Below are 16352 nucleotides of genomic sequence, written 5' to 3' on the forward strand. Positions count from 1 at the left end.
TGCACTGCCTTCCTCAGCCTGGCAGAAAACTAAGAGAAACCATTTGTCATCACAGCAAATCTTTCAAGGACACTGGGATAATGCTTGTGCAGGGTATCAGAATTTGACCCCCTCTTTCTGCAGCAACATGTGAACAATATTAACCAGAGATGAGACTTTGTACAATGGGAGAGTAGGGAATTGGTGTCCTTTTTAAAATTAAAAAAACCACTGGAATATTCTAAGAGAGCAATAAATATGTTTTCCATATACTGGTTCTCATAATTGTAAGGAAGACAAAAACTTTAACCAGGCATGCAGCAGCACTTGCAGGGGTAGGAAATTGTTGTCCCTCTTTAGTTCTCTAATCAGATCTGTCCTTTCCAGGACTGAGTGATGACATTGCTGGCTGATGATGGGCTGTACTGTAGTCAGAGACACACTTTTTATCCCTGTTAACTTTCTGTTGGCTTTCATCTCAGCCATGTAGCTCTGGAGATCCAGTGCTGACTGTTAGCAGCTATCACAATACCCTTACACTTTTCTGCTAGGCTTTGTAAGAAAGCATACAGATTTCTCACAATAGTGCTATTCTGATCCAGTGTCTTTTTAGTGACTTCATTTCCAAGAGGAACCAAATCATTTCACAGAAAAACAGTTTGGGATCGAGGCTGGTGTGGGGGATGCCATCCCATCAGCATGCTGTGCCTTGGATAACAGCAAAAGAATATCCCGTTGTTTAGCACAAGTAATCCTTGCTGCATGGGATGAACACAAAAAATATGTAATGAGAGACAAATAGACAGAATTATTCCAAGTCAGAAACATTTAAATAAAGTCATTCTCAAGCTGTGGTCTACATGTTAACAGCAGTGTCATCTTACAAGTTGCTCTTTTTAATTCTTTGCATTCACGTGAGAAAAAGGTAAAATCAGATGGGAATTTGAAGGCAGAACAAAAGTAGCTGGGGTCATAAGTCATGTTTCACAAAAGCAAAAATAGTCATCACATGGGAGACACATCCTTGCTCACATGTAATTTCTCCAGTATCTTTTTCACATATAATTGCTACAGATCTGTATCACTGCAGAAATAAAAGAAAAGAAACGAAAGTTCCTGAAGAGGCATAAACACTATAGAAAAGCTGGGTTTAACATTAGAAGCGAAGAGCTTCTTGATACTGGTGTGTATATTCACAGATATTTTGTTTTCAGTTTACTATAAGCAGTTCTTTTTTAAAACTTTTTTATTTTGTTGTGAATTAACAGCTCATCCAAAGCACAGTAGAGTCAGTGAAACGATTCTTACTGACAAACAAGCTTTGCATTAGAAAAGATTACCCTTCAATCAATATGCTGCTTTACAGCAAGTTGAATAATTTTCCCCTAAAACTTCATAGTATGGAATAAAAAAAATCCCTCTTGTTTCAATAATGTTACAAAGACACAGCAACTGTTTGTAATACTGAAGTAGCACAATGATTAGCATAAATTGAAAAGCCCATACAATAAATAGCTGACATGACAGCAATATCTGGGGAAAATCACTGGTGAAATTCAGCTATCCAAGCAACTCCAAATATCAAGTTATACTACTGTTTAGTGGAATGCTTTGCTCCATTGCATTGGATTATAGTAATTAAAGAAAAAGTCACAAACCTTGCGGGATTTCTATATAATCATTTAAGTGTGCCTTTCATGGGGAGAACGTTCTGCAAGTTTAGAACACTTAAAGAACATTCTAGGCAAGATGGGAAGTTGCACACTGAGAAAGATGCTGTTTCACGACTGATACAGTTGTAGTGCTAAACAGAAATCTGAAGCAAAGCTTTGCTTTCCCCTCTAGCTATAGGTACAGCTTTTGTTCCTAGGCTGAGTTTAAACAAAACAAGAAAGTGAGAAGTGAAAATCAATTGGACTTTCAGCTTAAAATACGTTTTGCTAAATTGTTTAATAAATCATTTCAATTTTAGCACCTCCATTTATCCTCATCTTCCCCATCAGAAACATTGGAGTAAGGAATTATGATCACCAGTGACCTAAGGTGACATAATAGTACTACTGTGGCTTACCCAGTGTTATCAACTTTGAGACTTCATTTCTGTAAGTCAACAGTGACTACTGTCTATGTTCCCCTCTGGGAGTTTCAGGGCTTGTTTGCACCTGCGTAAGTTAGGGATGCCCCATGTTTCCCACCTCTCAGTGCAAAATCCCACCCCTCTTCTATGCCATTTACCAGGATACTCCAGGCTGCATCTCTGCTCACTTGAAATCAGCTGCAAAGCCCTCTGTGGACAACAGTGATTACTCTGAAATGCTGCACGTGGAATTGAAGAAGCAAGGTGCCTGAGCCAGGGAACAGGAACTGAGTGCAAGTATTGACAGAGACATCTAGCTCCAAAATAATTCCATCCACAACAGACAGCATCAAGCATGGTAATGAAAAGCCAGCAAGGGTCCAGTTAGGCATAACACCACCTGGAAGGGCCAGGTTCTCTTATCAAGCTGTGTTTAGCACACACAGGGGACATTTTGCTCCTGAGCCTCTCCAAAGTGATGCCTGCAACATATCTGCATCTCTCTGACAACTGATTCCTAGGTTTGCTGGCTAAGGGAGAACAGAGGGAAAGGTATACTTGTAGGTTGCAAGAGTTGTGAATGATTTTTTATGATAGTACCAAATATAACCATGGCTGGAATTGACTCAGAGGTTAAGAGCATGATTCATGTATCTAAAAGAATGAGCTTGAGACAGCATGGGAGTTGTAGCTTATATCTCAAGTATGAGATCAGTATGAGCTGTTTCAAACTATTTTGCAGCTAAAATAAATTTCTAGCAGGCACTTAGATTCATATTTAAGATTACAAATCACACACTGAAGACTTGATGAATTCAGGCATGTGGAAAAACATATTCATGATGAACAAAGCAATCTAAGCTTTGCCCTCCCATATGTCATATAGCTGTGCACGCAACAGCCACACTCCTACAATGTGGTAATTTTAGACTTCATTGTGGCATTAGTCTGGGACTGAAAAGAATGAGGTACTACTGAGCGCCAGCTTCAAGAGTTTTTGGACTATCCCTTAAAGTACACTCCAATTCTTTGTGGGCTCTGCATGTGTACCAGAAGACCCCAGCTGCTCTCCAGACAGTAAAATAAATAGGTAAGCACAGGAAGGGAAGAAAGAGAAAATGCAACACTGCATACTGCAATAAAAGGTGCCTTGAAGGATGCTAACAGTGATGAATGAGGCACAAAATGAGAGAAAGGCATCTCCTGTCACTATCAGGCATGTGCTAACTGTACTACCTGGCTGCAGAGACAAGCTTGAGGTTTAGACACAGTTCTGTGATACTTTCACACCCCACTATGAGCACTGGTCCCAGAAAACAAGGCTAAAGGGCTCTAAAAAAGAAAGAAAATAATATGACAAACAATCTGAAATAAATAAGCTAATAATTTTTTTTCCCCTCAAAAAAGGAGATGAAAGAGACTCCACTTGAAAAATGAAATAGGAGAAAATACACTTCAGGAAGGTTAGCAATGTAATACATAGCTGAACTGTGCCTTAAATTTGCTTTAATAAAATTTGGGGTGAGAAGTCACAACTGAAATCAGAAATATATATTGCTAAGAACTGCACAAACACACTGAAAGCAAATGTTCCAACCTCAAGTATTTTACTGTCTGTACAGATAGGACAATTGGGATGTGTTCACACCTTAGACATAGACTAGCAGTCCATCTATGAGCTCAGGCACAGGGTAGTGTGGTCGCAATTAAATGGTTTGACAGCTCACAAGTTCACAGATGTTTATAGGGGTTTTATGAGATATTCTGCTTGGTGTCTACTAACCTGGGACACCTGCAGCCTCCTCCATCATGCAGTGTTTATATGGCCTGGGTGAACAAAATGTAGAACCATTTCCACCTCACTGATGAAGATGTGAAACAGAAATGCAACTAACCTGCCTGGAGAAATGCAGGGACTACAAGTCAGAGCTGGGATTTCGAGGTCCCCTGAGCCCCAGTGCCAGGACCAAAACACTTGACTGGCTTTCCTTTGCTTCTCATTACTGGGTGAAAAGAGTCAATGTGGTGTGTATCAAAATAGTGCTGCTGAAGGAACACCGATTTCCAACACGGTTTGTTGTATTCAAGGTGCCAAAAGAAGGGTAAGTATTTATGGCACGGATCTGTTACCTAGAACATTTACTTTTGAATCCATTAATTAAAACTGCACACCCTACAGTTTGGTTTCTAAAAATTATTTCCCCTCAGCTATCAGGAATCTAAACATGACCCAATTAGCACACACTCTTTCCTTTGGTTCAAGTAGGTGGAATCGCTATTTATTTTTAAACTGAAATACTGTGACAGTTCCCTACTTACAGTTCTGGACACCTGACAGCAAGGTTTCATTTTATAGCCTTAGGGCTGAGTGGACGTGAAAAATGAAGTATTAAGCAAACTGATTACCAGTTTGCCTAAATTTTTAAGGTACAAGACATTTCACAATGCAAAGCAAGACAGAAGAAAAGCTACGCAGCTGGAGAAGACCAAGGTAGTGTACAGCACAGCAAAGCCAAGCAAAGTGGAGATGACACCAAGCTGAGTGGGAGTGTTGATCTGCTGGAGGGTAGGAGGGCTCTGCAGAGGGACCTGGACAGGCTGGATCGATGGGCAGAGGCCAACTGTATGAGGTTTAATAAGGCCAAGTGCCGGGTCCTGCACTTTGGCCACAACAACCCCATGCAATGCTACAGGCTTGGGGAGGAGTGGCTGGAGAGCAGCCCGGCGGAAAGGGACCTGGGGGTGCTGGTTGACAGCCGGCTGAACATGAGCCGGCAGTGTGCCCAGGTGGCCAAGAAGGCCAACAGCATCCTGGCCTGTATCAGGAATAGTGTGGCCAGCAGGAGCAGGGAAGTGATTGTGCCCCTGTACTCGGCACTGGTGAGGCCGCACCTTGAATACTGTGTTCAGTTTTGGGCCCCTCACTACAAGAAGGATGCTGAGGTGCTGGAGCGTGTCCAGAGAAGGGCAACGAAGCTGGTGAGGGGTCTGGAGCACATGTCTTATGAGGAGCGGCTGAGGGAACTGGGGTTGTTTAGTCTGGAGAAGAGGAGGCTGAGGGGAGACCTTATCGCTCTCTACAACTACCTGAAAGGGGGTTGTGGCGATGAGGGTGTTGGTCTCTTCTCCCAAGTAACTAGTGATAGGACAAGAGGAAATGGCCTCAAGTTGCGCCAGGGGAGGTTTAGATTGGATATTAGGAAAAATTTCTTCACTGAGAGGGTGGTCAGGCATTGGAACAGGCTGCCCAGGGAGGTGGTGGAGTCGCCATCCCTGGAAGTGTTCAAAAAACGTGTGGATGTGGCACTTCAGGACATGGTTTAGGGGACATGGTGGTTTTGGATTAATGGTTGGACTTGATGATCTTAAAGGTCCTTTCCAACCTAGTGATTCTGTGATTCTGTGATTCTGTGAAAGTGAAATGAGAATGACAGGCACGACAGCACAGGTCCAGTGAGGAGGAAAGTCTCTGAACCAAACATCATGTGTCTAAGCAGAACATTCAGGCAGTTAAGAAAAAGCTAGCTCTGGCCCATTCAGTAGCCAAAGCAATTGCCTGCAACCCTGCATGTGAGTAGGCAAGTTGAAGCTTGGTGTTTTGGGGTCCTGATACCTGTTTTTAGTCCATTGGTGTTTCAGAGGAATTTTGGCTGTTGTAAAACTAAGGTCTTGGGTTGGTGAAAGCAAAGCTCGTGTCCAGGTTCAGATCCCCCTTTGTTTTGAAATACAAATCTGATGCAGTTGTTTTACGCTGTGCATTTTCTCTTACCTCTCCTTGACACTGTCAAGGAGAGACCCACCAGCATCTCCCAGGTGCACACAAAGCATGGCAGAAACCTAGGTGGGCACCCAAATCTTCCAAGGGTACCTCTCCTTTCAAAAACACACCTGTAGGAGACTAAGTAGCAAAGCATCTTGAGGCTGGGAAAACACAGCTGGGCCATGCTCTCATCCAGATACCTCTCATAAATACATTCCTACTCTTGCGTTCACCCTGCATCTCAGAAATCAACCTCTCTTTCAGAGAGCATTTTAGTGCTCTGAGCTGTCCTGTCCAGAAAATGTCCTCCTTCTTTACATTCCCGAGTCATTGGGAATTCAACACCACTCCTTGTAAGGCATGCAAAACATCTAGTTTTAAAACAAAGCCCTGGATGCAGTTACCTGGTCCTTGGGCTTCTCCACTGCCAGAATAAGTGGGAGGCTGGGTTCCCATGAGGAACCTGCCTAAAAAAGTAAAACCAAGGTCGGTTTGCAACTTTCCAGGTTCTAACCAATAGCAGAGGACATGTACACAAGCTCTTGGTGCATAGTCCCAAAGCTCCTCTCATTACCATCTCCCTGTGCTGACCTCTGCCAAGGCATCCCGGCAGAAAAACCTGCAAGCTTCAGGCAAGCACAGCCAAATGTATTTGAAGACACAGAGCCTATTTTCATGTATTATAAGAAATCACTTGTCTGCAGCTGCTTCCTTCATGTTATATTCATTTCAGCTGGTGTCATTTGCAATTTATAGCCTCATAGTTGAATAAATTTAGTTAAAAATTTATTAACAGGCCTTGCTTCTATTTCTAGTTACCCTCCAGAAACATGTTAGGGAGCTGCAGTCAAAAAAATCCCGTACATGAATCTCAAAGACAGGTCTAATTTATAAGGTTGATTCCATCTCTACAGGAAATCAAACCTAGGCACTCAGAGTCAGGTTTTGAACACCCAGATCCAAGGTCTTTAGATTCAGTTTTACCTCTCCATAACAGGCTGGATTGAAACGTTGCGTTCAGGAAATGTTGCTCAGTTTGTGCTCCTCTATTGTTATACCAATTCCCAGAGCTCTCTCCCAGGATGTCGACTCAGTTTCAGATGCTATGCACTACACTAAATATTACAGCTTTCTTTTCCAAAACAATTAAGGTTTATGATTGCCTTGCTGATCAGGAACAGGAGGAGACACCTCTGCTGGCAAAATCAACCTTTCAACCATAATTATTCATATCTAATTACACTGCCAAATGAGGCCCAAATAAACAGCGTTCTTCTGCAGTAGATGCTATCAGTCCGAGGGAAGTGTGGGCTTCTCTGTTATCCCATCCATGCAAAAACATTCATTTTCTTTCTCTCAAAACATGCATACACAGTTCCTGCAGGATCAGAGGGAGAGGCTTTCTCAATGACTTAAAAAAAAAAAAACAAGGATGATTAATAACAGCCTGAGAAGAAATAAAAGCAAGACTAGGGATGGGATCCCTATCCCACAGTACCTTACTAATGGAGTTTGGAGTCTGTGGTGTCTCATCTTTCAGTGCTGATGGGCTGTTCCCTTCCACGTCTTTGCCTGCAACAAACAAATGTGATTCAGAAACAGAGAAATTCTGTGCAAAATGCTACTCATGGCGTTAGAAGGGCTACTGCTAACAGCAAGCAAGAGAAGATATCATGAGCAGGAGCGGGCACACCAGGATCACAGAGGGATCTTGCAGAGCTTGAAATAGCCTGGATCCACATGTTTGGGCTACACAACAAGTACTGCTTAAAAGTTAGGTCTGAAAACACCGTGGTAACCCAACATGGTGGTTGTAAAGTCCAGCATATGAAGGCTGGAAAAAAAACAGAAGTAAGGTTGCTTATGCATCTTTAATCAGCTCCCTTCTGTGTCTGCATTATGATGCAGTCTTTAATTACATTACCACAGTCTGTTCTTTTCTTACATACCCCATGCCTCATTCAACGCAAATACAAAATGGAATTCAGTTAATAAGCAGCTATTCAATACATTATCCTCCTTGGTCAGTATCTGGCAACTATACACAGATGCACTTGATAGCATGCTTTGTTTGACAAATAATAACCATGGTCATAAAACGTTACAGAAGACAGAACAGCATCTAGACATAATTAGTAAAAAAAAAACAACAAAACCCTGCGAAAGATCAATGTCTTCTGACCAAGTTATTTGTTAAAAAAAAGAAACATTTTCAATTAACAAGTAGTATTTATGAACAATGTGACATTTTCCAATCATTGTAGAGATATATTTCCACTACCAAAATATACTAAACTTGCAGTACATTAGACACATTATATACTATTGAGTGTGTGTAGTCCTAGTCCAAGCAATATAATGTAATGACAAATTCTGTTCTTTTTGCCAAATGCAATCATGTCCTTAGACTAAAGGAAAGGATAGAGCTTCCATTAAAAAAAAAGAAAAAAAAAAGCATCTCATGAGACTAGCTTTTTAGTGCCAAGACAGTCATTGTTATCCTGTTGCAATGTAGTTTTCTTCCCAAAATTGTTAGCAATCAGAGCTTCAGAATACTGCATGCAGTAAAGACCAATGAGACAGTGAAATATAATCCACTTGTAGCACACTACAAACATGGGAACTGTTAAAAATGTTTTTAAACACGGTGTGGGCCAGTCTTGGAAACACCACCAAATCCAAAACCAGCAAGGGAAAATCTGATTCTTCTGAAGTCAGCAGAAGTTGTCGCAGATCTGTCAGAAGCCACAACTTCTTCTGGAGTTTTCAGAGCAGACATTTAAGAAGCTAAGCAACATTAGAAAAGCCAGTCACTGAAGCTTAGTGAAAGTTAAATATCCTCAGGGCCATGTTCTGCACTTACATCATGGGACATGTAAGAGAACATGCATGTCCCATTATAACTGGAACTACAACTGTGCTTCCAGGATTTCACTGATAAAGAGACAGGACAAAAAACATGCCCTTTTTACAGGTATTACCAGTCAGTTTGGTGTATCAACTCTTAAATTTAACAAAAAGCTTTGTGGGACAATTGTCCCTAGAAGGAGTTCAACTTTCCACATGGTGACTAAGGGTGGTGAGGGTTTCAGATGCGTTTCTCCCCCTGTGGCACAGTGCTGCACTTGTGCCACGTGTATGCAGCCGTGCTGACACAGAAAGCAAACACTTCCATGCCTAGGAGAATAGGGACAGCACGTTCGTTGCTCATGTGGGGAACTGAAGCAGAAGAAGGACCTACACAGTTACACAGGAAGGCAGTGCAACCTAGTTTCGTAACTGTCACTCCTCTCCGTGCGCCCTAGGTAACGCACTTGGAAACCTAATGTCCGTGGGCAGGAGAAAATCCCAAGTGGCTGGATATTTGACAGTCCCCTTGTGCCACTGTGACAAGTGGGATGGCCACAAGCACTGCTGTGGATGGATTAGGACCTGTATCTCCATACCTTCTCTTTCTCTGATGGTGCTTTCCTCTCTAAAGCCCCCACTCTCCTCGACAGAGGCAGAGGAGGCTGGAATACACTCACAAAGCCATGTAGCTGCTGCACTTGTTTCCCACGAAGTTTTTTCTGCGCATGTATGGGAAAGTAACATATGGTCTAAAAGTTCAAGTAAAGTTAATGGGAATCAGCTGCTGCCTGCTCCGAGGGAACGGCGTCTATCAGCACAACAGAATTCACATCCATTTTTATTATGTCTCATTTCTTAAAGCAAGCTTAACTCCAAGCTGGTATCCATACAAAAAGCCTGGACATGAGAGATTTCTGCCCTCTCTCAGTAACACAGTTAAAAGGCTTTGCACCTGAACAATGAGATTTGTTCCTGAGGTTCTGGACCATCCTGCTCACAGAATATCATGAAAAATGGGAACATGCAACTGTTCACTCTTACCATATCAATTACAAGGATTCGTAATGTATGTTTATGAAGCAGCATATACTGGTTTCTTATGCCAAACTCATTAAGCCTACTGGCACTTGTGAGTGAAAGGTTGTTTTTTGGAGGAGAGCTATCTTTGCTGTCTGTCTCAAGCAGACTTGCTGCAGCCATGTGGAAGGAGAGAGCCAGCCCTTGTCTGGAAAGCAAACTTCATTGAAACAATGTGCAAGTTTCTCAAAAACCTGCACATAATTAAGTGCACAGAAAGCCCAAAAGCAAGAGTCCCACACATAGCACAACAGTCATAGCCACCGCGAGAAAATAAATAGGAAACCACATAAAAACATAAAAGAAGCTAAATATTAACCGGCTATGGAAGCTGAAATTCTTATCTCCCTGATCAAGAAAACATAACGCCCTCAACAGAAATAGAACTGAACCTCTCCTGACTTAAAGTGCTGGCTGCTAGCAGGGCATGCAAAGAAGGGTCCTCCACAAAGTAGCCCAGAAGTTTTGCACCAAATAAAGTAAAAGAGTTTAGGAAGGGAATCAGTGGTGCTTATGGAAGTAGCCTTCACCACACCATGAAGAAAACTGCCAACACACCACTCTTGCAGTTACGGAGTAGAATTACTGGTACCTTCCTTTATCCCATTGCTGTCATGCACAGGAAAAATAAGTATTTACCTCCTTTCCAGAACAGTAACTATTCCTTTCCTTTGGGTTTCTGGTGGGCATCAATCCTACAGGTGCATTTGCCTTTCCCTTTATAAAGAATGATACAGCAAGTACGACTGATCAATGATAACGGGAAGCAAAATTACTGGGTTATTGAGGAATTCATGATTAGCTCCACGCAGCATGAACTATTATTTTATAGGTTTTCTGATAAGGTATCCAAGAGGAAACACAGGCTCTGATGTGTGGCAAAACTACCGAGAATAAAATCTGTTACTGCTGTAAATATCATCCACATGGCCCAATGTGTACTCCAGACTGAAATTTAGTTCCATGTCTCTACCAATCAGAGTAAAATTCCCATATTCATGACAGTGCACCTCTGAGGATGCAGATAGGCTAATCTAAATGTTTACTTAAAGCCACTGTGATCTCACAGGCTAGTCAAAAAGGGAGATTCTCTAAAACTTCTCTTAGCTACTCCCCGAATAAATTTCCTACCCTCTGAAAAAGAAAATAGAGAAAGATTCTCTCTCCTTATTGCTAAGTGAAAGACAGGCAGGGCAAGGAACATGAATTCATGCCTCTCTAGTTTGTGAACTTCCTATAAAAAGAAAAAGTCTTCCTCAAATTTCTTTTAGTTACCAGGATCAATAGCATCTTTGTATGCAAGCAAGAGGCCAAAAGTCCAAAGTGTTATTTCAGATAGTGCCCTCTGCATTTCCTATGTTTCCTTTAAAAAAAAATCCTCTTGTTGAACTGAATCTTCATAGTGTAGCTTGCCTGAAGTGTAAAGTCTGTCACTCCCTTCTCACTGAATTAGTTACTTGCACACCTTTGTTGCTGGAGGGCTAATCCTAGGTGTTGGTCCTGTGATACCTGCAGCTCCAGCCACCTCACAACCCACCAAATTCCTGGCAGGAAATCACTGGGCTTTGCTGCCCGCACTGCCCACAGCACCCACCCAACACCATCAGCTCAGTGTCCTTATAAAGAAAATCAGCTGGGGTCGGGCAGCAAAACACAGACCACTGGAAAAGCTTCAGGAACTGAAAGTTCATGTAAAACAACAGAGAAAAATGTGGGACAGACAAATATGGGATGCAGCTTATGGACATAGACCTCTGGATTATCCAGCGTCATAGCAGCATCCTTCAAAGGGATGGGAGAAGGTGAGGGGAAGCGCACAAGGCTGAGCGGAAAACGAGGCAGAAGCAGCAGCAAAGGAGCGAAAAGACAGCCCACCACAGGAAATGGCAACTGAACATGAGGAATGACAGTTACTTCTTAAGGGAAGTGTGAGGAAAACAAAGAGACAAGGCAGGTCTGTACAGACCATGAAAGAAATTAATGGATTAAAAAAAAAAACCTAAGGATAGACAAAAACCCAGACTCTCTGCAATAAAATCCTTGGCTGAAGCAGTAACTTGTTTGCTTAAAAGGGATATTCTCTCCTTTACAAACCTCTTTGGCCTATGCTCTTCCTTTGCAATACAGAGGGCTACCGCTCTTGCTGATGCCCGTGCTGGAGGTAACTCAGGAGAACTGCCCAGCAGAACAAAAGCTCCAGCATGGCTCAAGGCACTTGTTCTGCTAAGCCCAGCAAAGGCTGCTTGGTCTGGCTGCCAGCAGGGATCAAGGACAAACAAGGTGATAGGGAAAGCTGAGGAAGAGACCAACTCTTCCAGCTACCTCCTCCATGCTGAAACCCTCAACTTTCCCTGGTTTCTGAGAGATTATAGCACTGAAATACCTCTGTGAGGAAGTCTGTAACTTTTTTAGCACTGAAAATGCTGGTAAGAACTGAAGAATTGGCAAACCCTAAGCCATGGCTCTCCAGCTCCCCAAAGCAAGGGAAAGTGACTACAGCCTGTAAAATCATCCCTTCAGCTCCCAAGGATAGCAGAAGTGAAACAGCTATTTACTTACCATACAAGCTGTACTTATGTGCAGCTAGCTGTTCAGAAGTCCCTACCGGTTTGAAATGTATGAGATTTTAGGTGTCCCATTTTAAGTTGTTTTCAATTTGATTACCAAAAGGTTGTTCAAGCTTCCAGAGACCTCAGTGACAGCCAGCATTAGTCAGCACTGCTGAAAATAGGCTCCCCATTGCCTTGAAGAAGACACCCACAAATAGAAATACCTGTGAAATCAGAAGCCCATGAAAGCTTTGCACTTAAAAACAATTAGCTCAGGAAACCCAGACCTGGTTTTGCTCTACATCTGCAAAGCCCAGAGAGTCCGTCAGGTGTTACATCTATATGAACAGTGAAACCTTTTGACAGATGCTATGTTCTTTAGATTTCAGTGTTTTGAGAGCTCATGAAGGTGCTGTGAGGTTTGATTATTTAACACTGACATGGCAGCTGCAAATGACAGTTCCACAAACTTGTGACTGTTCCCTGAAGCACTTGTTTACAGCCTAGAACTGAAGCATTGTTTGCAGACAGCAATCGAGGAAAGACTTGAATGTTTATTGTGAACAACAAATTCTGAAACAATAAAATAAGCTCTATTTCCTTCAAAAAGGGTGCTAGGAAATTCAAAGCAAAAAAGATGTAAAAAGAACACTTAAAACCAGTCTGCCATTCACTGCAACCTGTCAAGATTCCTGGTACCAGTAGTGCTTGTAGGTATTTACAGAACATTAACCACAGAAAGTCTGCTCTTGTAATATTTATCCTGGGCTTCAAGTCTGAACAGGGAAATCTGATACTAAACGTCTGCAAATGGGGCCAGTAAATCTTAAACGAGTCCAACGCTTAGGGTGAAACACATCAAGCACCTCAAAGTGGAAGAACCTGAAAACATTAATCATTTTTGGTATGTGAGGCTGTGCAGCGTTCAAACGGTTACGAACCCCAACTCTGATGCTCTCCGTCCCCGCTTAAGAAAATGGCAATGAAAGGCAATAGCACCATGAAAGCAGCACTGTCTGGGATCCAGTAATACCTGTGTTGCAACAGCTTCTCTCCCTCTTTCACATTAACCTGTTACTCTCTGTTTCTTGGCAGCATGCTAAAATATCTAGTTGCAGTCATGCACCTGAGACATACTCCTTTCTGCACTGACACACCAGAAACCAACCTGGGCTGAGTGGGTAGATGTCATTGTCGGCCCCGAAGAACAGATTGCGTGTCAGCTTGCGAGGATCGACCTTCTGAGGGGTGGATGAGGCCGGACAGAGGGAGAACCTGCGACGAAGAAAGTTCTCCTCCTTCATGGCATGAGCTGTGGGGGTTTTCTGAAAAGGAAAGATAGAAATAACAGTTCATTTCAAGACACAGGAAATCAAAGTTTCACACTCAGATAACTCCGCTGCTTCAAAGCCGCCCTAGTCCTATGAAGTGTGCCAGATCTTTTTATAGAGTGCCAGAAGGCTATGCAGGAAAAAAAAAAAGAACGTGATATTAGTTTGAAGCTACAATTGCTGATTTGCTGACTCTCAGCATTTGCAAACTGCAGGGAAGCAGGACACTGCTCCTTGGTGAATCCAGGCAGTGTAACACCCTCCTGCCTACAAGGATAATAGCTATTTACTGGGTCTATCCAGTGCACAGCAGCTAAAATTTCCCTTTATTTTTGAGGTTTTGGAGTCTCTTTCATAAATTTAACTCCACTGGTGTCAGAGTTACACCACCTCTGCAAAAATCAACAGTTATTCTGAGTTGCATGGAGGAAGACCAGCTGCATTGGCTATAGAGAGCAGCAAGCAGAGATAACACCAGTGTCACTCCTGCCCTTACTTCCAATTACAGCACATATAAATAATTTTGGTTTTCTTTAAAATGGCACTTAGATCAGCCTTGCAGTTTGATCAAGAAGATAAAACTTGCTGTTCTGTGAGGGTAAAGAACAGCATGTGTCTTCCCAAAAGCCTCCCTGCCTGGTGATACTGTGCTCTTTCCCACCACTTGGCTACTGCATTAGACTATCCTGGCTGGAACTAAAGGTTTCTTTTATACCCACCCAATAAGCAGTTCTTTCTTGCCCATTACAAACAGATACTATGACTGTCTCCTTCCTGAGTTACAAGCTTTATTCTCTCCTCATGTGCAGCCAAAGGCAGGGCTCTTGCTAGCAGTAAGAAGCGTTAACTCAGCCTTTGGATGGGCATTACAGACCACAAGGTCTGCTGATTCTCTGGGGGACAGTTCATGCAGTAAGAAAAACCCTTTAGGATAGTACACGTTTCCTGAAACGAGCCTCCAAGTTTTCCCATCTCTTTTAGGCTACTGGGAGTGCAAGGCAAAAAAGTTGCCCAGAGTCACAGTGCCGTTCGGGAGGGCAGGATCAGCATGCATGTAAGGTGACCTGTGTGGCACTATTCTGCATTTTGTGGAAAATGGGCTGTTCAAGGGCTAGAACATCCTGCCCTGTCCTTCCTGCTCCCAGTACCACCCAGTGCTTGCAGTGGCCCAAATACCCCAATTTAATGGGGAACCCTCAGTGGCCTCTTGGAGCTCAGCCTTCACAGCTTCACCCACTGCATGGGGTGGGGATGCCACAAACATGTCCCACTGTGAGAAATTCCCCTCCTGTGTTTTATCTGAGCTCTGTTCCTCCCTCTGCCCTGGTAATCCCTGTAAAAGGCAGTGCCGATGCTTCAGGTTTTGCAATTTTTTTTAAATTTATTGTATTGGGTTTCCATGGTAAGTTTTGGTGAGGGGCTGCAAGGGTGGTGTCTGTGAGAAGGTGCTAGAAGCTTTCCCTATATCTGATAGAACCAATGCCAGACGGCTCTAAGACAGACCCACTGCTGGCCAAGGCCGAGCCCATCAGCTATGGTGGTAGCACCTCTAGGGTAACATAGTTAAGAAGGGGGAAAAAAAAAGGCACAGCAATTTGCAGCCAGAGAGAGGAGTGAGATTATCTTAGAGAAACAACTCTGCAGACACCAAGGTCAGTGAAGAAGGAGGGGGAGGAGATGCTCCAGGACCCCATGGGAAGCCCGCACTGGAGCAAGCTCCTGGCAGGACCTGTGACCCCATGGGGGACCCACACTGGAGCAGTCTGTTCCTGAAGGATGGCACCCCGAGGAAGGGACCCAGGCTGGAGCAGTTCGTGAAGAACTGCAGCCCATGGGAAGGACTCACATTGGAGAAGTTTGTGGAGGACTGTCTCCTGTGGGAGGGACCCCATGCTGAAGCAGGGGAAGAATGTGAGGAGTCCTCTCCCTGAGGAGGAAGGAGCAGCAGAGACAACGTGTGATGAACTGACCACAACCCCCATTCCCCATCCCCCTGCACTGCTGGGAGAGAGGAGGTAGAAAATCGGGAGTGAAGTTGAGCCCGGGGAAAAAGGGAGGGGTGGGGGGAAGGTGTTTTGAGACTTGGTTTTATTTCTTATTATCCTGCTCTGATTTTGACTGATAATAAATTAAATTAATTTTCCCCAAGTTGAGTCTGTTTTGCCCATGATGGTAACTGCTGAATGATCTCTCCCTGTTCTTATCTTGACCCACGAGCCTTTTGTTGTATTTTCGCTCCCCTGTCCAGCTGAGAAGGGGAGTGACAGAGCAGCTTTGGTGAGCACCTGGCATCTTAGCCATGGTCAACCCACCACATATATTTACACAGCAGGCTACATCAACTTTATAAACTGTGATTTAAAAGGTGAGAGAGAATCTGCTCCTTCTTTCTCACAAGAGATGGCCTCAGTGCCCAAGAGCTTAATTTGATCTAAACCAGTCTGGACTCCAACAATGAGCATGGGTTACCAAAGCCACTTTGAGCAGCAGGTCTTTCTGAATCGAGCTCACCATGCTGGGATGGGTGAACCATCAGATGTGAGGGTCTGTAACGTCCAAAAAGGGGCTCATGCCTAGCTGCTGGGACTAGCCCAAAAATGGGATTCCCCCAGGCCACACATCTGCCATTTGAAGGGGATGCATGTCCCCTGCTGGGCCCACATCATCCGTGGATGATGAATTAGAGTCTGTGCAGTTCTCCGAGGACACGATGTTCCCTAAAAGCCCTA

General features: G+C 43.4%; 1 protein-coding gene across 1 annotated transcript in view; it reads right to left on the minus strand.

Moving 5' to 3' along the window:
* OSBPL5 (oxysterol binding protein like 5) overlaps nucleotides 1-16352 on the minus strand; it is a gene marked incomplete at its 3' end in the record, with an annotated part of 142154 nt that overhangs the window by 50760 nt on the left and 75042 nt on the right. The window contains exons 2-4 of the mRNA XM_082000852.1: nucleotides 13461-13617; nucleotides 7315-7388; nucleotides 6221-6283 (exon numbers count right to left, since the gene is read on the minus strand). Of these exons, the coding sequence (XP_081856978.1) occupies nucleotides 6221-6283; nucleotides 7315-7388; nucleotides 13461-13596 (273 nt within the window). The 5' untranslated portion in view covers nucleotides 13597-13617. The remainder of the gene's footprint in view (nucleotides 1-6220; nucleotides 6284-7314; nucleotides 7389-13460; nucleotides 13618-16352) is intronic.

The sequence above is a fragment of the Phaethon aethereus genome, assembly GCF_964289735.1.
Source record: "Phaethon aethereus genome assembly, chromosome: 5".
NCBI lineage: Eukaryota > Metazoa > Chordata > Aves > Phaethontiformes > Phaethontidae > Phaethon > Phaethon aethereus.